Raw genomic sequence first — 25653 nt, 5'->3', positions numbered from 1 at the left:
CGCCACAGAGAAGGCTCTTCCCCTGGGGCCCGCCAACCGACACTGTTTAGTTGAAGGGACCCGGAGAAGGCCCACTCTGTGGGACCTAATCGGTCGCTGGGATTCGTGCGGCAGGAGGCGGTCTCGGAGGTATTCTGGTCCGATGCCATGAAGGGCTTTAAAGGTCATAACCAACACTTTGAATTGTGACCGGAAATTGATCGGCAGCCAATGCAGACTGCGGAGTGATGGTGAAACATGGGCATACCTAGGTAAGCCCATGACTGCTCTCGCAGCTGCATTCTGCACGATCTGAAGTTTCCGAACACTTTTCAGAGGTAGCCCCATGTAGAGAGCATTACAGTAGTCGAACCTCAAGGTGATGAGGGCATGAGTGACTGTGAGCAATGAGTCCCGGTCCAGATAGGGCCGCAATTGGTGCACCAGGTGAACCTGGGCAAATGCCCCCCTCGCCACAGCTGAGAGATGGTTTTCTAATGTGAGCTGTGGATCGAGGAGGACGCCCAAGTTGCGGACCCTCTCTGAGGGGGGCAATGATTCCCCCCCCCAGGTTGATGGACGGACAGATGGGATTGTCCTTGGGAGGCATAACCCACAGCCACTCCGTCTTACCCGGGTTGAGCTTGAGTCTGTACATCAAGGAGAAAAGTGAAAAACAATGGAGTAAAATTAAATATAAAGACGACCAAACTAATAGGAACAAATGGAATAACCAGATTTGGCAATTAAAATATTGAAGTGGAAGATAGCTCATGCCTTTTAGAATCAACCCACAACAGTAAAGAAATAAGCAGTCATGGGAATATGCTGCAGGATAACGCTTGGTAGAGTAGCCTTGGAAAAGTCTTGGAAAAAGCTATGATGTGCCCATACCTACAAATATCGGAATCACACAAATTGTAGTATTCCCTCCCTGTGACATTACGGGAGCAAAAGTTGGACTTCGAAGAAGCAAGACTCTTCCTGAATATTGACACCTTTAAACTTTGATGTTGGAGAAAAATCCTGAAGATACAATGGGGAGCCAAAAAAACCAAACTAATGTATCATCATCAAACAAATCAACCCAGAGTTCTTGATTTTAAGTTCTTAAGGCTCAAATTAATTTACTTCAAGCACGTTATGTGAAGACCGAGCTATGAAATCAAATCTTATCTGTCACATTTGCGAAGGCTCCAATACTGGAAGAAGAGATTGGACAATCATTTATCTGAAATGGTATAGAATCTCCTGCCTAAGCATGGTTGGACTTGAAAACCTCCAAGGTCCCTTCCAACTTTTCTATTCTATTCTGTTCTCTTCTGTCTTCTCACTTCTCTTCTAAATGTACATCTCAGCATTATAATATAAATTATCTACTAATGGTTTATTGTGCATATAACAGTTTATTCTTGATAGCAATGAACTGCTTTCTGGCTACTGAACATTTTGCAGGCAATGGAATGATGTGAAAACCTGAGCTATAGGTAGTCCTCACTTACTGACAGTAATGGAGATTGAGAACTCTATTTCTAAAGGATGCAGTCATCAGATGCAATGCCACATAACCATGCCAACTTATGTAACCAGTTTTGGCAGTTATAATTGTCAGCATTAGTTGTGATCACATGATTACCATTTGCGACCCCCCGCTATCTTCTCTATTGACTTTGCTTATTGGAAGCCAGCAGTGAAGGTTGCAAATAAAAATCGTGGGATTCTGCAATGTTATAATTATGAGCAGGTTGCTGAGCACCTAAACCATGATCACATGACCACAAGGATACTGTGCCAGTCACAACTACAATACAAGGATCTGTTGTTGTAATTATCTTTGTCCAGTGCTATTGTAAGTTCAAACAATTGCTGGGCAAGCAGACCTTTCACAAGGAGTATCTGTAGAAGTTATTTTGAAATAGTTTCAAAGTTTTATATAGTTTCTGTTTATAGTGCAATGTACTATCCTTGCTTCAGCAGAACTTTCTATAGCTCTCAACTTTTTATCGAAACAACATAGTTAGAGCCTCAAAGATTTCTTTCCTTATGCCTATTTTTAATTCTCTAGAAGCCAACTGAAATTCTTTTCTTATGAAATAAATTGTTCAACTACATAACTGTAGGCAGGTAAAATATGCACCAGCAAACTCCATCCATCATGAGATTAGCTGTTCAATTCTCAGCAAGGTGGTTGGTCGTGAACTTCTTGCACCCATGGGGACTGACTGTCTCACCAAAATAGATTTTCATTCTATTACAATTAGAGCCATGTGGCAAAAGGATAATGTAATGCTGTTTATTTCACACAACCTTAACAATTCCAAAAATAGTTCAGAGCAAATGAATTCAGTGTTCCTCTTTGTGTGTAGGCTGGGTAAGTTCCCTGAAGGATATAATGTCAAGCATTCTTTGGGAAACTTAAACTATTGGAGAAATCTTTTTCTTTTCTTTTCTTTTCATGGAAGAGAATTCTTAAGAAAGACTGCATAATGCGAAAAATCCCTTGGAGGTCACCTGAAAATTGTACAATTTATTGCATCCCAAATCCAGTGTTCTATATAGTCATTAAAAAATGAAATGTTGAATATTTCTGCTAATAATCATATTGTATCCGGTATTATATCTATGAAAGTCTAATATACTGATGTCCCAGGGGCATCTTGCCACACAGGGATGACTTCCCTTTGGGAAAGGAGTTGAATTGTTCCCATGACCATGTTGTAGTTTGCCATTATACACTGTTTCTTTCCACTGCCTTACTCTTTGCACACTGCATCCAAAGGAAACCAGATAGGAGAGGATCCGTCTCTAGTTGGTTGATGTGCTCTCTAAACAACTTCAGATGAAACAAATAAACCCCTCAATTGCAAGATAATCCCATCCAGAATTAAGTAAAAGACTAAATCATATGCTTTTGATACATTGTGGAAAGAGACAGGGAGTATAATTTTATATTAGGTTGTCCTTGACTTACAACCGTTGCTTTAATGACCATTTGAAGTTACAACGGTATTTTTTTAAAAAGGTGGCATGACAATTTTTCACACTTACAATTATTGCAGCAGCTCTGTGGTCACATGATCAAAATCCAAATGCTTGGCAACTGGTGCATTGTTGCAGTTTTCCTACCCCAGCTATGAACCATAAAGAATGCAGCAAACACAAATTCTGTCCAAACCTTCGTTTACTAAATTAAAGGCTACTAAGGAACTTTCTTAATTGTCAGCAAACAAAAGTAGAGGGTAAAACAGTCTTTGATGAACACTGGCTATTAATTCAACTTCATTAACAGCCAGCACGAGTCTATGAAATAATAAATCAAGTCTCAGAAAACAGTCTTGGAGATATCAGGAAGCTTACAATAGTTGGCAAAATGCCTCGAAGCCATTTGCAGGAAGAATGCCAAGAGAAAGAACAAGAGTTGAGCAGACGTTTCAGAATTGAAAACACAAAGGCATATGAGCAAACATTGTTCCTTGCAAATTGCTGCCTGCATTGTCATCCTTTAAATAGGTTAGGGGAGTGGCCAGTAAGCTGCAAGCCTACTCACGAGGAGACCTCCTCCTGAGGAACCACTCCAGCCTTTTGGAAGCTCTGTGTGGCCGTGCATTAAGAATAGGCTCCTCCTCTTCTTCCTCGTCAGTGATGGGATGTTCCAGAAGATTCTGACTGAATCTTTGCCTCTGGCACTGAGTCCTCTCAGCCTCTTCTCTGTCTGACTCAGGTGTCAGCTTCAAAGGCCACTGGCACATCACCAAATCAGTCTCTTCTCTGGTGGGATCCTCTACCAGCTTCATGGGCTGCTGACGAGCCACAACAGCAGTGTCCTGGGGTCATGTGATCACCTTTGAAACCTTCTGACAAGCACAGTCAATGGGGAAGCCAGATACATTTAACAATCATGTTACCAACTTAACAAAAGTACTGATTCACTTAATAATTGTGGCAAGAAAGGTTGTGAAATGGGAGAAAAAGTCACTTAGCAACTATCTTGTGTAGCAACAGAAATTTTCGTCTTAATTGTGGTTGTAAGTCAAGGACTACCCGCACTTATTCATATTTTTAGTCCAACAAAATGTCTAGAAATAAACTTAGTTGGGTATATTTAATTCTACTGATAAATCGACGCCGATAAAAGTTAATTATTTAGCACTGCAATAATTTATATAATAATAATTTGATTTTGGACAAATTAAAACTGAATTATTGTTCAGGCTCATTAATTATTTTACAGAACATGCCTAGACAGAGTTCTTCAAATTTGGCAACTTTAAGACTTGTGGACTTCAACCCCCAGAATTCTCCAGCCAGCTTAGATAGCTGGAGAATTCTGGGAGTTGAAGTCCACAAGTCTTAAAGTTGCCAAGTTTGGAGACTCCTGGCATAAGATACTATTGTCAAAGCAATTGCCATAAAAATAATGTGAACTAATTGGTGGATTACTAGCTGATTGTGTAATGTAGGGTTTTGTATTGTAGGAAGTAAACTGCAAAGAGCGACCAGAAGAAACTTTCTCTCATTGAAGAAAAGAAGGGCAGATATTCCTGCAGTGACGCAGAACAAAGTCTAAGCCTGCCACTTAGGAAGCAGACAGCACTTTAAAATATAGATTGCTCTCTGAAAGGGCCTGATGAATGAGACCCATTACCATTTCAGATTATGACTCATAGCAGAGTTTGCACCATGGATTCATTGGATCAAATAACAAAGACTGAATAATTTGTTGCGTTTGGATGCAGGGATCATTTGATCATGAATGAATGAATGACTGAGTTGAGATGTTTAAAATATTCTAGGAGGGACACATAACAACCACAGAGACACTGTATATGCTGTGGAAATCAGCCCAACTTTGTCAGAGCTCTGTAAATAGAGCATCTTGTTGAGGCTTCAATCCCATTCTTATTTCTTGAAGTCACATAATAATTGGAAAGAGTTCACCGTACATCGTTACATTGATTTCTCTAATTTCCAATTGCAACTTTTGATCTCATTTGTCTGAGATGTGCTCTCTGCCCTCTCTGATTCTGATATGGGTATTGCTAGATTAGAACTGTACCTTTGCTCAGCAGTTATGTTCAGAATGGATAATAACGTAAAATGGTTGATTAAGGCTGCAGTCTTGTGGTCTAAAGGCCCCAGGGAGATGTTCCATGAACTTTCTGAAATGTCCAAATTCCCCATTAAAGAATGAGGGCGTGGAGGAAGAGAGAAAATAATTTCTATCTTAATGGACAACTTCCTGCCAAATGCCTGAGAAGTTTATTTTGCTCTCAAGTTCTTGTCAAAAGAGATAAGGAGAAGTCATTCAGGTTACTGGAGGAGTTAAGAACGTCTTGAATCTACAGCAGGGGTCTCCAACCTTGGCAACTTGGCAAAAGACTTGTGAACTTCAACTCCCAGAATTCCTCAGCCAGAAAATTCTGGGAGTTGAAGTCCACAAGTTTTAAAGTTGCCAAGGATGGAGCCCCCTGATCTACAGCATCTATGACTTCTACAACTCCTGAAATATATACCACAACCAAGGAGAGACAAGCAGTTAAAAGGGAAACAAAGTAAACTATTCCTTCTCCTGTTCCACAAAGGTGCCAAAGCTTTGGAATGGGGGGGGTCTCCTCTAATTTTGGACTCTTCTCTCCTACTCTCCTTGCAGAAACACATACAGGTAGCTCTCAACCTGGGACCACAATTGAGCGCAAAACGTTTGTAACCTGAGTTTTGCCCCATTTAAAAACCTTTCTTACCACAGTTCTTAAGTGAATCGGTGCAGTTGTTAGGTTAAAAAAGACTCACTTATGTCACCAGGCCCGGGGCAACTAGATCTAGACCCCCTGACCAATAAATGTGATGTATGGCTGTGATTGAATTGGCTGGTTTATTTTAATATACTGGGGTTTTAGCTTTGTAGTTTTTAACTAGTTAGATTCGTTTTGTAAGCACTGTTTTATATGGTATCCTGTGAGCCGGCCCGAGTCTTCGGAGAGGGGTGGCATACAAATCTAATAAGTAAGTAAGTAAGTAAGTAAGTAAGTAAGTAAGTAAGTAAGTAAGTAAGTAAGTAAGTAAGTAAGTAAGTAACATGGTTGTTAAGTGAATCTGGCTTCCCCATTGACTTGGCTTGCAAAAGGTGATGACATGACTCCAGATACTGCAACTGTCCTAAATATTAATCAGTTGCCAAGTGTTAGATTTGCACATAATTGAAGATGTGAGCTGCAATAATAATGCAGCATTTTATTTTTCACCAAGCTGTAGCAGTAGCAGAACTGCTGGCAGGCTCCAGGGAAGCCGCTTTTAAGGGTTTCCCTGGAGGCTGCCAACCACTGACAGTTGTTTTAATTTCCTGTCGCTTGATCAGCCAATCAGTGGCTAATATGCAAATACTCTGACCTATATCCGTATGTAACACCAAGGGTTTGAATTTAGTGACCACGAGGATCCTGCAATGGTTGTAAGTGTAAAAAATGGTCATAAGTCACTTTCTTTCAGTGCTATTGTAACTTTCAATGGCCACTAAACAAATAGTTGGAAATTGAAGAGTAGTTGTACTTAATAGCTATACTTGGATCGTTGCGGATGTCTATATAATAAAGGAATTGGGAAACATGCTCAGGATGAACTGATTTTTCTCTTTTCAATACCACTGATGAACGAGGGGCAAAATTAAGCATAAAAGATCCCTTCTCATGCCTCCTGTACATTTCCCTCCATTTGCTAAAAGCTTGGTTTTTTTGTGACGTCTACTTCAGAGGTTTTCAAGTGAGTGTTTCAAATCCACTGTGATGATAGTTTGTTTGTTTGTTTCATTATTGTTTCGATTATTAGCCATCCTGAATCATATGTTGATGTAGGTAGACATATATATGAAATAAACAAATAAACAAACCAAAATGTCTAATTGCAATCTATTGTGAACAGGAGGAATAAGCGGGATATTAGAGACACAATCACCAATCAGTGTACAAATAATGTGAAACAGTCTAAAAATGACAAGATTTGTCCTATAGAAAGGAACAGCTTTAATATATGAAAGCTCTTTGTGATCAGAGCAAAGGATGCCCTAAGTCTTTATAAACATTTGAGTGAATATAAAGAGACAACAGACTTGCATTCAAATATAAAAATAGTGAAATAAAAAAATGTGCCAATAGATTAATTATAAGTACTGATTATTAATGTATTCCTAAAAAACAAACTGGTCTAATTGACTTTTGTTTTCTACACCAAGTTGTATTATATGTACCTAGAGGGGGAAGGAGGATAACAAGGAAGGAAGGAAGGAAGGAAGGAAGGAAGGAAGGAAGGAAGGAAGGAAGGAAGGAAGGAAGGAAATGTCACAGACAATATCCAGCAGATGTGGATGAAAACGGAGCAGGGACATCCCAAAGGAAATGACCAATGAATAAAAAAGCCTGGAATACTTGAAAATATAAGTGTACCACAATAAAACATCTGCCTGAGGGATGACATAAAAAGTGGAGCATAGGACAAAGGGGGACAATGTACATTCCTTGTAGCCACAAGGAATACATATATTTTAAGGCAAAATGTAGAAGTCGACATTTCTGAGGGAAAGAGACTTTAAAAAGGAGACTTGTCATTGTTACATTATATTATTTTTACAAGCAATTTAGGAGATGACAGGCTATTTTAAGGAAGCAATTTAACAGAGACCAGAATTCGACATTTTTCAGATTTCAATGAGATAAAATAATAAGGTAAGGTCAGCCCGGCTGCAATTTCATTTTAGGAGGAAATCCCTTTCTTCCATTATACTGGATAAAATTACTAAAAAAGTTCTAAACTCAGATGCCGGAAGGTATGTTGTGACTCATAGTCTGTGGAGGTAACTATTAAAAGCTAAAGGTAGGAATCACTGACAAAATTAATTACAGCAACACCATTGCTTTGAACTGTTACAAAATTCTTTGTCTTTGCAACAGCTTTTCGTGGTGTTATTGAATCATATGAGCAATTTCCAGAAATCAGAGGTGAAGACTTAATTTTTAAAAAAGGAAAAACTCAAGAACACACTTTCAGATTTAAAAAACATGCTACATTATGTTGAAAAGTACTATATATTTGAAACACCAACATCTGACTATTTTTTCAAAAACAGAAAACCTTCAAAGGGGCAATTGGATTAGAGAGATAGAAAAGAAAAGTTATTCTCTGAAGTATCTTCTTTCCTATTATTTCCCTTACCAACTATAACCAGAACAAGCTCAACTTTCAAATTCCTTGCGGAAATTTAAAAAAGCTCAGAAGGCAAATAAAGCAAGCAAATGAAAAATGAACTCTATACATTATCTCTCCTCTGCTTGTTGTGGGGAATAGGCCATAGTTACCTCTTTACGTTGCTCTTTTACAGATTGACTAAAGATAATTACAGTGGTACCACTACTTAGGAACTTAATTCGTGACCAGGTTCTTGAATAGAAAAGTTTGTAAGAAGAAGCAATTTTCCCCATAGGAATCAATGTAAAAGCAAATAATGTGTGTGATTAGGGAAACCACAGGGAGGGTGGAGGCCCTGTTTCCTCCCAGGAGATTCCTAGAGAGGCCCCATGGAGGCTTCTCCCTGTCTTTTCCTGTTACAGTTTTGGAGGCTCGGATTCGTAAGTGAAAAATGGTTCTTGACAAGAGACAAAAAAGTCTTGAACACCAGGTTCTTATCTAGAAAAGTTCGTAAGTAGAGACGTTCACAGGTAGAGGTACCACTATATAGCTAAATAGATTTTACGTAATATGTACCATGTATTTTAAAGCAGGAGTGAAATTCAGCAGGTTCTGACAGGTTCTGGAGAACCAATAGCGGAAATTTTGAGTAGTTCGGACAGCCAGAAAATACCACTTCTGGCTGGCCCCAGAGTGGGGTAGGAATGGAGATTTTGCAATATCCTTCCCCCAGGAGTTCAGAGGGAATGGAGATTTTGCAGTATCCTTCCCCTGCCATGCCCACCACGTCAGGCCCACAGAACCAGTAAGGAAAAAAATGATTTTCACCCCTGCCTTAAAGATTGAAATAAGGTATTCCATTCCATCATGGAATGACCATCTCTGCCTCTGTAGATAAGAAGAAAATTGAAAATAAAAGGGCAGCTTAATTTTAAAGAGGGAACCAGATTTTTGATTTAAGTATCTACTGAAGAAAAACACAATGTTACTTTAGACTGTTTCTCTACTAACTTTAGAGTGTTTCCTTGAATCACCAAAATATTGCCAAGGGAATATAAAGCTTGTCATTGTTAGATCAGCACATTGATGGTTCAGTGATACTGAACAAGCTATAAAGCACTGGTAGGGATCCTGCTATACTTAATTGCCACAAAATTTATGGCTTAACTTCAAAACCATTCAGCATGGCATTACTTTGTTATTTATTTTAAAACAGACTTTCATGGAGTTTTACTCCTGCTGAGACTCTTAAAAGCAATCAAGGTTTTAAAAGGGTTCCTTATATATATATATTTTATATGCAAAAAGATGAAGCGTTCATAAAACACTTTTGATGGATTAAGTCTGGAAAGATTGAAATACTAAAAGCTTCTTTTAAAATTGAACCCTAACATGTTCATTAAAACAGTTGAGCTCACTCTGGAATCGACAGCCTGCAATTTAGAAAAATTTTAAAAAAATATAATCACAATTTATCTCTTGAAACTCAAATGTAGCATGGTGTTAATTTACTGTCTGATCTTTCAGTCCTTTCTTTTAATGATCTTATTAGCCAGCATGCACTTGAAGTACAAGCCCATGGTTAGCAGTTGTCGGAGATTTAGCATAAAGTTGATTCCTTTGACATTTGGCATGCTTCATCTCTTAGTCATACATTTTAAAAATGTTAATTCGAAATAAAATATCCATTTTGCAACTGCGGTAAATATTTACTATGCTGTATGACCAAGGAGAAAAATGATAATTGAAAGATGGGATTAGAGTGGAGAACATTTACAGTAAAATGGAAAACAACAGTAACAAAACAGATTAGTTTCATTGCTGGACAGTTAATTGTAACAAAAAAGTGGTTGTTTAGAAGAAAAAAAGTGATGTGAGCCATAAATAGAACCATGGCTCTAATAGAATTACAGTAGTCCCTCGCTATACCGCGCTTCACCTACTGCGGCTTCACTTCATCGCGGGTTTCTGAGGAAGTCGATTGGCAGATTTAAACAGCCCGCCGAACTTGATCGGCAGGTTTTTCAAAAATAAATAAATAAAAATCTAAAATTGTAAATACTGTATTTAAATACTGTATCTAAAATAAATACTGTGTGGGAAGGGTTTATAAACACTTAAAACAATGAAAACTTACCAAACAATTACAATATAAATACTTAAATAAGTACTATCAGTCGATAAATTCCCCATCGCGGATTTCACCTATCGCGGCCAGGTCTGGAACGTAACACCAGCGATAGGTGAGGAACTACTGTAACTGCTTCATATTGATTTTTAAATGAATGTATAATTTGCTTTATAATTTTAGTAGGTTTGGAAGCACTTATATAGAGATATGGTCTTTACAAAACACATGTTTAAAACCTCCATATCATAAATTTGACCTCTTCCAACAGTTGACATAAGAGCTTAACCAACATGCTATTAAATGCATCGAATATTGTTAACTATGCAGACAGCTGTATCCAGTGAAGGGCTACCAAAATTTTTACTACCACACTGTGGCTGTAGCTTATGCAGGACACCCTACATTTTCTTTCAACCTCTTTCAGTGCAAATTGGGTGTTCTGGGGTGGAGCTCCATTTTTGCTACCCTCCCTGTCCAGGCAGTAGCTCACCCCTGCCTGTATATGTGAGTTTTACAACTAGCATTTCCATTGCTCTTAACAAGTCAAACAATCAATTAGACTTGATTATATCACTACGACACATAGAATAATAAAGTCCTAGAGATGTAGCTTTATGTATAGCCATCTCATGCTTGAAATAAACCTGAAAACACATAGCTCCAATAGAAAATAATACACACACACACACACATTTGCCCGAGCACAAAGCTGAAGACAACAGCCTGAAGATGCTGAGTGGGACCTTGTCAAAAAGTCGCCAGGAGTCAATAACCTTGCATGGGAAAAGACCCAAACATGTCTAGACCTACATACCTACACCTGTGAAAATCTACGAAAACATAGATAAATAGATATAGATATGGATATGGATACGGATACGAACATGGACATGGACATGGATATAGATATATGGTTGTTTTTCTGTTGAACAATCATGTCCTTTTCACATATCAGCAAAACTATGTAAATATATAGGGTTGAACTGTGGAGTCATCATCAGCTATTAAGCTTCATTGGTTTTCAGAATAGTATCAGAACCACAAAAGTTGCATTGCATTTTGGAAGATCTCTCTCCCCCACTTCATCTCTCTCTCTCCCCTCTCCCTCCTTCCCTCCCTCTCCATTCTCCATCTATTTTTAGAAAGTCCAAAATTGGGGGGGAAATGAAAAGAAGCACAAATATTAATGTAAGTTGAACTGAGTCCACAATAGCAATACCGTAGCACATTAAAATTCTAAAATGCTATACACATTTCAAAATATTTTGTTGCTCAGCTACATGAAAATCATTTGGTAACAATAAAATAATACCATTGTTAGGACTAGACAAAAGACTACCAAATAGTGATAAATATTTAGCAGCCCTGCAAAGATTATTAAGCAAAACTAGTTAAATTTTATATTTATATTTTATGTTTTGGTATGTATGTGTTGCATGGTTTTTAATTGTTGGGGCTTTATATATCTTTCTCTTTTAATATTAGATTTGTTGCAATGTTATATTGTCTTTGATTATTGTTGTGAGTCGCCCCAAGTCTTCGGAGCGGGGCGGCACACAAATCTAATAAATAATAATAATAATAATAATAATAATAATAATAATAATAATAATTATTATTATTAAATGTCTATGGAGATTCTCAGTCCTCCAGGTCATGGTTATCCCAAAGGTACTTTTTCAAGAGGTAACTGAAGAAGTCAGAGCTGAAGAAGCTTCTTGGATGAGAAAGTGAACACAAGAACAAGGGGACACAATCTGAAGTTCGTTGGGGGAAAGATCAAAAGCAACATGAGAAAATATTATTTTACTGAAAGAGTAGTAGATCCTTGGAACAAACTTCCAGCAGACGTGGTTGGTAAATCCACAGTAACTGAATTTAAACATGCCTGGGATAAACATATATCCATCCTAAGATAAAATACAGAAAATAGTATAAGGGCAGACTAGATGGACCATGAGGTCTTTTTCTGCCGTCAGACTTCTATGTTTCTATGTTTCTAAGTAAAATGACTTCAAAGAAAAACCAGAAAGACCAGTTGCCTCTTGGAAAAACACCTTTGGGACAAAACTAGTTAATTAAATGCATGAGGGTTTAAAAAAAATAAAGTGCACAGTAGAAAAAAACCCTCCATCTAGATTTCCTAATCTTTTTTAAAATGGACCAAAGCCACCAAATGTCAGCATCAAAAAGCATCCAAAGGAATTGATTCTACTCAATTCTTGCCATAAAACAGAACGTTAGTGTCTCATGGTTAATATAACAAAAAGCTGAACTATAAAATTTGGAGGGAATTCAGGTGGCACACATATGGGAATGTGAAATGCATGCAAAAGATAACATGTTTTAATACTTCCCCTTGATAGGAAACCTCCTACTTATAGTAAATGTGTGTACTAATGAGAAGATTTGGTTTAAAGTCAGGGAGCAAGGACATGTTGGTTAGTTCACTTAACATGCTAAGCCATAATGTAGTTAGTGTGATGTGTGAACCCAGTCATAATTTTAATTCCTTTCTATTTTGAAATATATATTTTGTTCACGACAAGAAAAAATACAGAAGTAGCTGGTTATAAGGACAAATAATGTTGCTTCTTGGACCTTCTTTGCTGAAAATAATTTGCATAATTTTGGGATGGGCAATCATGATTAAGGTGCTTATTTATGTGGAAATCGCACCTTGCTACATTTATTTATTTTATTTTATTTATTTGTTCGTTTTGTCCAATACACAACAATAATAGAGGATATATACAAATAATACACAATAATAATAGACGATATATACGAGTACAATGAATCAAAAAGAGTATAGGAGAGAAATATAGGAGTAAAATATAACTAGAGAGAATAGCAGAAAATATAAGAGATAAAAGAGATAGAAGAGATATAATGGATAGAAGAGATAGAAAAAATATGAGATATAGACTATAGGACAGGGGAAATAGGCACTCTGGTGAACTTATGTATGCCATAAATACACTTAATTGCAAAGTTTGTTTGTTTGTTTGTTTGTTTATTTATTTATTTATTATTTAGTCCAATACACAATGAGGGTTTTAGTGGGTATATATCTATATACACCTAGTAAAATACATGATGAAATTTATAGAGGAGATACTCATAGTAAAATATATCTAAGAAATAATAGAAAAGAAGATATACTAATAGAATATATCAATGAAAGAATAGAAGAAGAGATATAGGGATAGAAGAAAGGTATCCACCATTTTAAACATCTCCAGAAATGCTGAAATATATGTCCGTGGGATTAATATGGGATCTCAAAGATCTTTTTTTTTCTTTCTTTCACTACAAGCTCTCATTTTTAAAATCATGCGGTGTAACATCCAGGATAACATTTCAGAGGAGGGAAAGATGAGGAGGAAAAGCTTTATAGCATTAATGCCATGATATGGACCTTTTAGATGAAAAAAATGGGATCTTTGTATCTTAAACTACCTGCAGGCATTGCTAGAGAAAAAAAACCTGGTGCTGTTAGTTGAGATAAAACAAAACAGTTCCTACCCCTCAAAGTAAAAACCATGTACTGAATCTGATTCCAGATATGGTGCAGTAAGATAAGAAAAGCCAAAACTGATAGGCAGAATGTCAACCCCTGTGAGGAAATAATAAAACATGATTTTATCAATGCCACCAAAATAATCTGCTCATAACGGTTGAGCCAGGTGAAGGAGACATTCCACTCTCAGTATACATTTAGTCATGTTTTTAAAATGTCAGGTGGTTAAACAAGCAATATCAAGTAAACTTTGTGCCAGATTAGTCCTTGTAAGAAGCATGTACAAACTAAAATGTCAGCCAACAATAAAGACCCCCGAATATCTTATTCAGTCTTTGCCTGCCCCAATTTTAAGCTAAAGAAAAAAAAATGCTGGCTCAAACTGTGGCGCCCAGCAGTGATGAGCTTTCTTAATAGGAGTGAATTGACTCAGTAGGGGACATACCATTGACAGAACCTCAAGTTAACTGAAATAATACTTATTGTGGTTTACTTGACTTTGGTTTATAGTCTGAATCCACTCACCCAAACTGATAATTTGGGCCTTCTGAACAGGTATCCCTAAAAAAGGCTTCCTCCCTGAGAAAAAGTTCCTCCTATCTCTGTGTGATTGCCAGTTCTGACCTCAGTAAGTTAAAATAAGAGGGTCACCCAGAAAGTAATGCACTACATTTTTCCCCTCTTCCTACAGTAATTGTATGAATGTGAAACTTTAGATATACAGTGTTCCCTCGATTTCCACGGGGGATGCGTTCCGAGACCACCTGCGAAAGTCGAATTTCTACGAAGTAGAGATGCGGAAGTAAATACACCATTTTTGGCTATGGACAGTATCACAAGCCTTCCCTTAACACTTTAAACCCCTAAATTTCCATTTCCCATTCCCTTAACAACCATTTACTCACCATTATTACTGGTACTCACCATTTAATAAAACACTTAGCGATCCTGAAATTTATAAACATAATTATCTATTAATAATAATTATTATTTTTGTTATTTATTTGCAAAAATTATTAGTTTGGCAATGACATATGACGTCATTGGGTGGGAAAAACGTGGTATAGGAAAAAAACCGCGAAGTATTTTTTAATTAATATTTTTTGAAAAACCGTGGCATAGGCTATTCGTGAAGTTTGAACCCGCGAAAATCGAGGGAACACTGTACATTATTTGAATTGTCAGGAGTGCGTGTGTAATTTTTTGCATTTCTTCAGAGAGATAGCGTAGGTGCAGCAGTGTTTTGAAATAGTGTCTGTAAGTGATGTACGTTACAAAAAGTGTGTTGTCATTGAATTTTTCACTGCGGAGAAAGAAACTGTTGGGAACATTCACAAACGTTTGTGTACAATTTATGGAGAATCTGCAGTCGATAGAAGTACGGTTAGTCGCTGGGCACAGAGGGTGAGGCCATTAGAAGATGGTTTGGCAGAGCTCCAAAATTTGCTGCGTTCGGGGCAGCCAGCTACATCTGTCACACTTGACATGATGCAGATTGCTGATGTGCTCATTCGCAAGGACTGACACATAAGGACTCGGCAGTTGGCACTGAAGCTGTCAATCAGCAAAAGAAGTGAGGAAGAGGTGATTTGCAGTGCAGAAATGGCTTTGTGACCAGAACAAGACACAAGCCCTTGTGTCTCGCTGGAGGAAGGCCATAGAACGGGATGGAGATTACATGGAAAAATAGGGAGTGTAGAAGAAACATAATTCTTTCTTGTGTGTAAGTTTCATTGTGTTCAATAAATAATTGTTAAAGAAAAAAAATGTGGTACATTACTTTCTGGGCAAGCCTCGTAACATACATCACTTAAAGACATTATTTTGAAACACTGCTGCAGCTAAGCTATATGTCTGAAGAAACGCAAAATTTACACACACACTCCTGACAATTCAAATAATGTATATCTAAAGTTTCGCATTCATACCATTACTGTAGGCAGAGGAAAAAAATATGGTTTACTTTTTAGGGTGATCCCCTTATTTTAACTTAATCTTTATCTGCACTACATAAATCAGTGTTTCCCAACCTTGGCAACTGGAAGATATCTGGACTTCAACTCCCAGAATTCCCCAGCCAGCATTCACTGGCTGGGGAATTCTGGGAGTTGAAGTCCAAATATCTTCAAGTTGCCAAGGTTGGGAAACACTGACATAAATGAACTGTTAGCAAATCATTTAAAGCAATAGATCTCAAGATCTTCACCCATACAAAAATGAGTTCATGATACTTTAGAAACTGCATATGGACTTTGGAATTTTGCCTCAGCATAACTCTCTTCTCTGAGAACTACATAAGAGGATTTGTTTGGAATTAGCAAAGATGAAATGTTAACTTTCGATTAGAAATGCAGCTGATTTTATTAAGTCATGATTTTCAGGTACCATCAGTGTCACAGGCATTACCGTACATTTGCAAATGTGCTAAATTACACTCCAATCCAATAATTTCTTTTCTGCGACAAACCCATTTGAACTCAGTGTGATTTTCTCTTAATATCATTAGTTATTTCATGAGGTTAGATCCAAACATGCCAATTTGACAATGAAAATTATTCCTTCCAGCTAAAGAGCCAATTGAATCCAAGGGAGGCTGTCCATTTGAAAAAAATGGTGGGGAAGCATGTTTTGCTAAAAAAATTTTTAACAGAACCATGTACTGAAATGGAATAGTATATCAGAGGACATAATATCCAATCCCCTGCTTAATCCAGGATCTGTTAAAGTTCTGTTTAGTTCCAGAAGTACTTTCAATAGTGTTTAAGAGCAAGGGTCTCCAACCTTGGTGACTTTAAGATTTATGGACTTCAACTCCCAGAGTTCCTCAGACTGCAAAGCTCCAGAGCAGTATTTTAGTAGGGCTGTGAATTGCAAAAACTAAAAGGAACTGGTGAAAGCTACATCCTTATCTTCCTCTTCTTCTTGTGGAGTGATAGAGTCAGCGTGGCACAGTGGTTAGAGTGCAGCACTGCAGGCTACTTCAGCTAATTGCTAGCTGCAGTTCAGCAGTTCAAATCTCACCCCCTGCTCAAGGTTGACTCATCCTTCCATCCTTCCAAGGTGGGTAAAATGAGGACCCAGGTTGTTGGGGGCAATATGCTGATTCTGCAAACCACTTAGAGAGGGCTGTAAAAGCACTTTGAAGCGGTATATAGCAATAGTAATAGCATTTAGACTTATATAAGTCTAAATAGACTAAATAGACTTATATAAGTCTATATAGACTTATATAAGTCTAAATGCTATTACTATTGATATATGCAGTTAAGCACATATCCAGATCCCACCTATGTACTTACTGCTTTCTGATATTTGTTCTGAGTTCGGGTTTTGCCCCCTGTAATATTTTGAATGTGTATGCGACGTTTCGGTGAAATCACATTCACCATCATCAGGCTGAAGTTGTTAGCTTCGTGCTGCTATAAATATAGTTTATATTTAACTATATTTACAGCAGCACGAAGCTAACAACTTCAGCCTGATGATGGTGAATGTGATTTCACCGAAACGTCGCATACACATTCAAAATATTACATGGGGCAAAACCCGAACTCAGAACAATCTACATGTATATACGGCTATCAATAAAATTAACTGCCTTGAAAATGGCCCTGGGTTGGGCTGAGAGGCAAAAAAGGAGCTGTGATGTTCCTTCAATATACCAGGGTGATTCGACACAAAATGTAAGCCTTCCCTGGTACAGAGCTGAAAGGACTGGATACTGTAGCCTAGAGGTTAATTCTCTGCCTTACAAGGCAAAGGTTGCAGGTTCAAGTCCCAGTGAGGGTATGGCTAGCTGATGAGGCCAAAATAAGGCCGAAATAGATCTATCCTAGTCTCCCTTAATTTTCAATTCAGCAAAAACATGTGACATATATATGTGTCATACATATATAAATACTGTATATATAATTTAAAGCTTATTGAAAATGAGGTTTCAACCATCATGATATAAATAATATAAAATGTGGAAAGAATTAAGCAAGTATTCTTCCAGTTGTGTGAAGACAATGCAACTGGAATTCATGATACATATTCACCAGGGCAAAGTTACTTAATTTGCCTAATTTAAACATAATAATTCAGATGAAAATTTGTTTTGGTATTTTCATGAATACCATACATTTGAATTACATACCTTCATTTTTCACCCGTCTTTTTGCATAATATTAGAACTGTTTTCAAAGCTTTTATTGAGATAACTTTTATTGATATAGCCATAGCATCTAGCCAATATACTGCTTTATAGTGCTTTACAGCACTCTCTTAAGTGGTTTACAAGTACATTGTCCCCAACTATTTGATCTTCATTTAACTGACCTCGAAAGTATGGAAGGCTAAGCTATCCAGGATCAAACTCCTGGCCATGAACAGAGTTAGAATGCTTCACTCTAACGACTGCACTACCACAGCTCCTCAACAGAGAGATAATTTTTTCTAAAATTCCCATAATTTTTCCTGTAAGATTTTCCCATAAGATTTTCTGGAGAGAGGATGGCTGCCTAGAACTCAGCGCTTTTTCAAATTTATATTTAAAGATCTGTTGATTCATAGAACCATTTGCACATCCTTGAGATCTCAGCCAGGTTTTAGTCTACAATACATGTTACCTTGATTGATAGCATCATATATATATCTGTACAGCCAATAAAGCTGTAGTCAGAACTATCAAGCAACTCACAAGGGAAGCATTTCAATGGAGACCTCATAATCAAGACATAGTCTTGATCTTCCTACTTGCTGTTGTAACTTCAGTTCTTGCCTAAGCATAAAACTATAAAACAATAGCTTAAAACTATCATCCTTTCTAAAAGTGATGCAAACTGGTCCAACATGATAAAGGAAACCAGAGACATAAGAGTGACATTGGAAAGGCAAGCTTCTTTGGTACTGGGGGTGGATATAGTTACTTATCTATAAATTCCCCTAATCTGGAGTTTGATTGACGACAGCTATGCAAAAGAGCTAGGCAGTGATGGTTGCTAATAATGTGCCTTGGAGAGTGACGCTAATATATATAATTTTTAAAGTGTTTAACTGTGGACACTTCTTTATTAAAACTTTGTAGCATTGGCCAGTGTCACTCAGTAGTGCTGTGTTTACTACTTATATATATGCACAGAGGTATTTCAATGGCACTACAAATTATGAGTGAGGAAATTGCCTAGTCAGCTAATCCCAAAATAATGCTGTCTGGTAAAGGTATTGCACAATAAGCAAGAATGTCATATGCATCATGGTATGAAAGACACAAATCACATTGCTGGCATCAATTGCACACTGATATCATGATACATCTGATGTCACTGCCCCATCTTGTGAATGCCCCTGTCTTCTAGAGGTGTCAAATGACAGTTCCTAGTATCTCTTGGTATTTTTAGGAATATTACATCAAGAAAGGCTGCACTAGGTTTTAAAAGCCAGTACAGTGGTACCTCATGATACGAACTTAATTGGTTCCAGGAGGAGGTTCGTAAGGTGAAAAGTTCGTAAGATGAAACAATGTTTCCCATAGAAATCAATGTAAAAGCAAATAATGCGTGCAAATCCTTCAGGAAAATCCCAAACTTTAGAAGGGAAGCGAACAGAGGGCAGGGAGGAGCAGCTAAAGGGGGCAGGTTCGAAGAAGCAAGGCTAGGCTAAGGGGTGAGTGGGAAGGAAGAAAGGCAAGGGGGGCGCCCCTCCGTTTTCTTTCTTCAAAAGACACCCTTTCAGTGCCTGCAAACACGCTATTCTCCTAGTTATTTAAATGGAGTCTTTTCCCCCTCCAAGCCATCCCTCCCTTTTCTTTCTTCAAAAAAGGGGGGGGAAAAAGAAACCCCTTCATCCCAGCAGCAGCGGCTTGGGTTCGTAAGGTGAAAATAGTTCGGAAGAAGAGGCAAAAAAATCTTAAACACCGGGTTCGTATCTTGAAAAGTTTGTTAGAAGAGGCATTCGTAAGATGAGGTACCACTGTATATATAAGTACTATATATACTGCACTTGATGTAAAAATTTACAAAACGGTCTCTGTATGTAGAATGTAGAATGTAGCTTTCCTTCTCCAATTTTCTTTTAAGATTTCATTGGGATTCTATAGGACTGAACTGGCATATCTTAGAGTTAACGAGGAACTAACATCATTTCCCTCTTAGAGGTACTACTTCATAGAAAATTGCGGTTGAATGCAACACCTTCAAAGAATTATACTAACCTGTGAAATATCTGTAGATGGGTTAACTTCCTTACCACACACAGCAGAGTTTGTATTTGCAGAAGCTGCTTCGGGAGCCTCTGTCTTCTTGCCATTCACTTCTACAGGAATGGAAGGCCCTACCTGCCTAGTCTCGGTCAATGGAGCTGGATTTGAACTGCTTGTTTGTCGTGGTGATGCTTTATACCAACTAGGGTAGAACAAGGGATCGAAGGACTCTCCATTTGACTGTAGTCCAGTCTCTACTAGTCCTGCAGGCTGTGCTGTACTAGTATGTACAATTTCATCCTAAGTAGAAAATATTTTTTAAAAAAAGAAAAAAATAGAATGCAAATTATTTGAGGTGTTTTTTTCGACCTCCATCTCTTTTCATCTTTCTCTCTGAAAAGGCAGCATCATAAATATTTATAATTTAGTTTTCTATACTTGATATTCTAAACCAGAGGTCCCCAAACTTGGCAATTTTAAGACTGGTGGACTTCAACTCTCAGAATTCTCCAGCTAGCTGTTTGGGCTGGAGAATTCTGGGATTTGAAGTCTACAAATCTTAAAGTTGCCAAGTTTGGGGACCCCTGTTCTAAACTATACTTATTGATTACTGAAAAGTGCAGCAGATCTTAGGGGTTTTCCATACTTATCCCCAACCATAACAAAACACAACATATGACATTAACATGTCCTGGCAATATCTTTTTGCTTCATATTGGCTTTATCCATGAGTGCTTTCTACCTTAGTCCAACACCACAAAAGGGCAGTCTCAAGAGTATAAAATTTTTGACCAGAGAAATATTGTGGATTTATAATTATAGGGTTATTCTTATTGACAATAAACAATATCTTAGATTAAAATTAAGTGAATAATAAGTATTATTAAGTATCATGAGTACTGGTTCTTTAGAATGTTGTGTTAGTACACTGCTCAAAAAATAAAGGGAACACTCAAAGAACACATCCTAGATCTGAATGAATGAAATACAGTGTTCCCTCGATTTTCGCGGGTTCAAACTTCGTGGAAAGTCTATACCACGGTTTTTCAAAAATATTAATTAAAAAATACTTTGCGGGTTTTTTCCTTTTACCAAGGTTTTTCCCACTCAATGACATCATATGTCGTCACCAAACTTTCGTCTGCCTTTAATAATTTTTTAAAAATAAACTTTAATAAATAAACATGGTAAGTAATAATCTGAATGGTTGCTAAGGGAATGGGAAATTGCAATTTAGGGGTTTAAAGTGTTAAGGGAAGGCTTATGATCACTGTTCATAGCCAAAAATAGTGTATTTACTTCCACATCTCTACTTCATGGAAATTTGACTTTTGCGGGCGGTCTCGGAACGCATCCTCCGCGAAAAGCGAGGGAACACTGTACTCTCATTGCCTACTTTGTTCTGTACAAAGTTGAATGTGCTGACATGTGAAATTGATTGTCAATCAGTGTTGCTTCCTAAGTGGACAGTTTGATTTCACAGAAGTTTGATTTACTTGGAGTTATATTGTGTCGTTTAAGTGTTCCCTTTATTTTCTTGATCAGTATATTTTAGGATATTTTAAGACTTGGTATTATTTATTTAAACTTAGAGATTGTTGTATTGTATTATTATCGCTACCGAAAAAAAGTTGGGGGTCATTATTGTTATATATTTATTTAATCAGGGTTTTTTTGTCACTTTTTAACTTGTCCTGTTATTATATCTAAATTTTTTTCTTTTTATGTTAGTTTATAATTTAATGTTTGGCTTTGAAATTTAATAAAGACATTAAAAAAAACATAAAATTTGATAACTATCACTTCTCATTACATGAAAGAATGCAGGTGACTTCAGTGATTTGAAACAACCGAAACAGAGACAAGACAGGAATCAGTAATGGGAACAATCAAGGTCAAACCAGTATAATTTTCTGCCCATTCAAGGATTAGGAACAACAATTTTAACTCAGCAGTGGATAATTAAAGGTCATACTAAGGAAATGTAAACTCAGCTTTGTAGTTGCTTGTTAAATACACCCTCTGCAGCCAAAGTCAAAAAGGAACACTTAGTAGGTTTTAAATCTTTTTTACATTCTGAATTCTACTAGTTGTTTTATTATTTATTTACTATTTATTTATTTATTATTATGTTTATTTTACATAATATTACTTTTTTGATGGTCTTGGTTTTTATTTCTTCTAGATTATGGCTTTACTTTAAGATGACATTAGCAGGAATTATAGTTTTAAGAGTACTGTATCAGAAGAGAAAAGGTAGGCTAGGTGAGGTTTATTTTCTATTGCTATTGGATTTCTTTTAGTCTGTTCTAAGTAAAAATGTAAGGGCTGCATCCAACGGTGGCCTTTTGTATGCAGAAAACCACTCCAATTGCTGGAGATGAAGTGTCCAGGTTTTCACTGATCTCTTTAGGGTTAGAATATGTTGATTGGCAATTCCCAGATTTACCAAACAGCAAGAAAATTCTAGGAGTTATAGACCAACACACTCAAAGTACCCAAAATTGGGGAAGACTGACCTAATGAATTAGCATATTTAATTAATAAAGGGATTAACAAAGTGATAAAATATTTAACATAACTGTTATGAGAATATTGGTTACCTGTTTTCCTGTAGTAGGAGTATTAACTAATGGGTTAGAAGGTAATGACAGTGCCGGATTACACTGAGATACTGCTAGTGTATCTTTCAATGCCATCTCCTGTTGAGGTTGCTGAGATGTTGCTTGCTCAGATATTTCATCTTCTTCACCTGATGATTCAGTGTGAATTTCATCTGATGTTTTCCCTTCTGTAGCATCTTCCTCCTCTTCCTCCTCTTCCTCTTTTGTAACATAAAAGGGAACATACACTTAATTAGTTTCCTCTAAAATAAATTTTGTTAATAAAAATCTTTGGTTCTAAAGGTTCTAGTTTATCCTTTTCTAGGAAGGAATATTTGTCTCTGGCCCTATTAAAGGAATTGCATTAAAAAAACCCAACACAGCCAGCAGAATAGTATTTTTGCATCAGTTCCTGTTCATAGTTGTTTCTCTCAACACATAATAAAATTAGCAACTTGTTTTTCTGTGAAACCTTCCCAAAGGACTTTGAGATTTCCTAGAATGGTTAGCACATTGGGTTTTTTTAGAAGCAGAAAGTATCAGAACAGAATAAGAGGAAGAAGCTTGTGCAGACAGTGGACGAACTATCATAGCAGGCTTTTGACTTTCACTCCTGAGTCCTTTGATGTTTGTCACTGCATCCTTTCTTTCTAGGAAAAGTGGGAAATGTAATTATGGCCAGGATATAGTCATTGGTCAGAATATCCATGGATAAATTATTAATCATTGCAATTGTATGTTACTTAAAATAAAAAGGTCTCCAGTGGAACAATAAGAATACATTAGACATACGGGGTTGCCAAGGGTATCAATCGCACAAACTATTTGCTTTTACATTGATTCCTATGGGAAATATTGCTTACAAAATTTTCTTCTTAAGAACCTGCTCACAGAACAAATTAAGTTCGTAAGTAGAGGTACCACTGTATAAAGAAGTTAATGAATCTTGCTGAATCGGTTTACCTGTGTATACCTTCTGGATTTAATTTCACAACAAACTCTGAAAATATTTTATTGAAAACAGTTGTTTTTTCCTCACTCTTCACTTACCACTACATTTATGAATACAACATGGTAAAACTAGAGAATGAGAAGTTTTCAATTATCACTTTTTCAATAAGATTCCAGGAACCTTGACTATCAATAAAATTGACATTCTTTCTTTACAATGGCTGTAAACACTGGATAAATACTATTGGCTGTTGTATATAAATTCATACACATGCTCATAGATACACATGTGCACCCATATAAATAACCTGTCAATATTTTTCAGTATAACATTGGTAGTAATTAACATCCTTTGGGTACATAAATACACATAACCAAGCTTGATAACTACCTTTATTCAAGGAAATGTTCTATCATGAATCACTATTGTTAATTATTGCTAAGGTTCTGATAGTCACATAAACAGATCAGACAAAGGTTAATAGCTTTGATGTATACCAAATGTTGGAATCTTGAAAGATTTACAACACTAATGCTAAAGCTCAGATTCTATGAAAAAAACCCATATATTTCAGCACATCATCTTAGTCTTCATGAGTTTACTTTTGATTATTAGACTTGTAAAATATATCTTTCACTTTTGTGGAATGTCAAAAAGGTCTTTCAATTATTTTTGTGACAGGATGTCTTCACGAAAACGGAACACTTTACAGCGAAAAGAAAAACAAGCTTTTTTAAAAAGGGAAACCTACCTCTGTAAAAGTAAATTTCTCTAATTATCTTTTCTTCTCTATTAAGATTGACTGTGAAGTGGGTCATATTTTCATAGCCTTTCTCTATTTTTTCCATCTGAAAGGCTTTAGAAGCTTCAGTAATTCTAAAATAGAAACACCATTGCATTATTTCGCAACTGAACAGTTAGAAAGTGTTGGCCTGCGATGAAAATGGTAACACATCTTTACTTACTTTTGTAGCAATGCTTTAGCATTCTGTGAAAAACAAAATACAGTCAGTAAAATACATTATTTAATAACTTATTACGTTTCTTTTCAGCATACAGATTTAAAGTTAATTCATGTATAAACATATTAGAATATATATTTAATCAATGCTATCTGGAATTCAAACGACAAGATATTGCACCAAGATAATGCACGGCCCGTGACTAATCCCCGGCCTGGATTTGCAGCAGGGCCAGGGAGACACGGCTCCTGGCGTAGCCGCCATGTTGGAAGGCTGGGATCTCGCGAGATTTCGTGAGATCCCTGTCATTTTGGGTCATTGGCCCAGGCCGATGATGTCATCAGGGGTGGAGCCTGCCAACTCTATAAAAGAGGCTGCGCAGGCTTGGAGCCTCCTTTTCGCCCCGACGACGAGCAGGCGAACACCCGCCCGCCCTCCCTATCTTTCAGTGTGCTACTGTGGGTCGCCTTTAGGGGGCCGAATAGGAATTTTGGGCAGTCTCGGTATTTTCTGCGACCGTTTTTTCGCCTAGTCCACACTGTGGTGATGGATGGATGGTTAGGGGGTGCTTCGCTCCCCGATCAGTTTAATTGGCTTACCTTTGGTCATTTGGGTTGGCAGGTTAGGGGCAGAAATTGGATGGTGTTTATCAACTGCGTGTTCTCCATTGGGCATGTTTGGGGATGATTGGCAGGTTCTCTCCAAGGGCTCATGGTACCTTTAGTTCGATCTGGGCAATTGGGGGGAACCTGCCTTTGGGTCTCACCCATTTCTATCCCCTTGCAGGGGTTAGACGGCGAGACCTCCCACATGCAGGTGCATGGCTGGGATCCAGGTGAGGGCGTGGTCCTTCACTTGGATCAGCATGGAGCTATGCCCATATGTTGCCCCGGAAGTTTTTATGATGTCATTTTCCGCCCTGGAAGTAATTGTTTGACCCTGCGGGTCCTTGTTAGGTTTAATTAAATTTATGCTAATTTAATTAATAAATTATGCTAATTTAATTAATAAAAATGACCCAGTTTAAATCCAGCTCTGTGTCCGTGCCGTTACTCCACCTCTGCTGCAATGAGAAAGTGAACCTTTTGAGGTAAACCAAACCAGAAAGTATATTTTGATCCAGAAAGATATTTTGAGTGTTAATTTC

General features: G+C 37.3%; 1 protein-coding gene across 1 annotated transcript in view; it reads right to left on the bottom strand.

The window, feature by feature from the left end:
* Positions 1 to 25653, bottom strand: part of TRIM55 (tripartite motif containing 55) — a 52161-nt gene that overhangs the window by 7052 nt on the left and 19456 nt on the right. Inside the window, exons 6-9 of the mRNA XM_070749180.1 lie at positions 24510 to 24532; positions 24296 to 24420; positions 22593 to 22813; positions 20002 to 20289 (exon numbers count right to left, since the gene is read on the bottom strand). Coding sequence (XP_070605281.1) covers positions 20002 to 20289; positions 22593 to 22813; positions 24296 to 24420; positions 24510 to 24532 — 657 coding nt within the window. The remainder of the gene's footprint in view (positions 1 to 20001; positions 20290 to 22592; positions 22814 to 24295; positions 24421 to 24509; positions 24533 to 25653) is intronic.

Source organism: Erythrolamprus reginae, chromosome 3 (genome assembly GCF_031021105.1).
Source record: "Erythrolamprus reginae isolate rEryReg1 chromosome 3, rEryReg1.hap1, whole genome shotgun sequence".
Lineage (NCBI taxonomy): Eukaryota > Metazoa > Chordata > Lepidosauria > Squamata > Dipsadidae > Erythrolamprus > Erythrolamprus reginae.
This window is presented reverse-complemented; position numbering and strand designations above follow the sequence as displayed.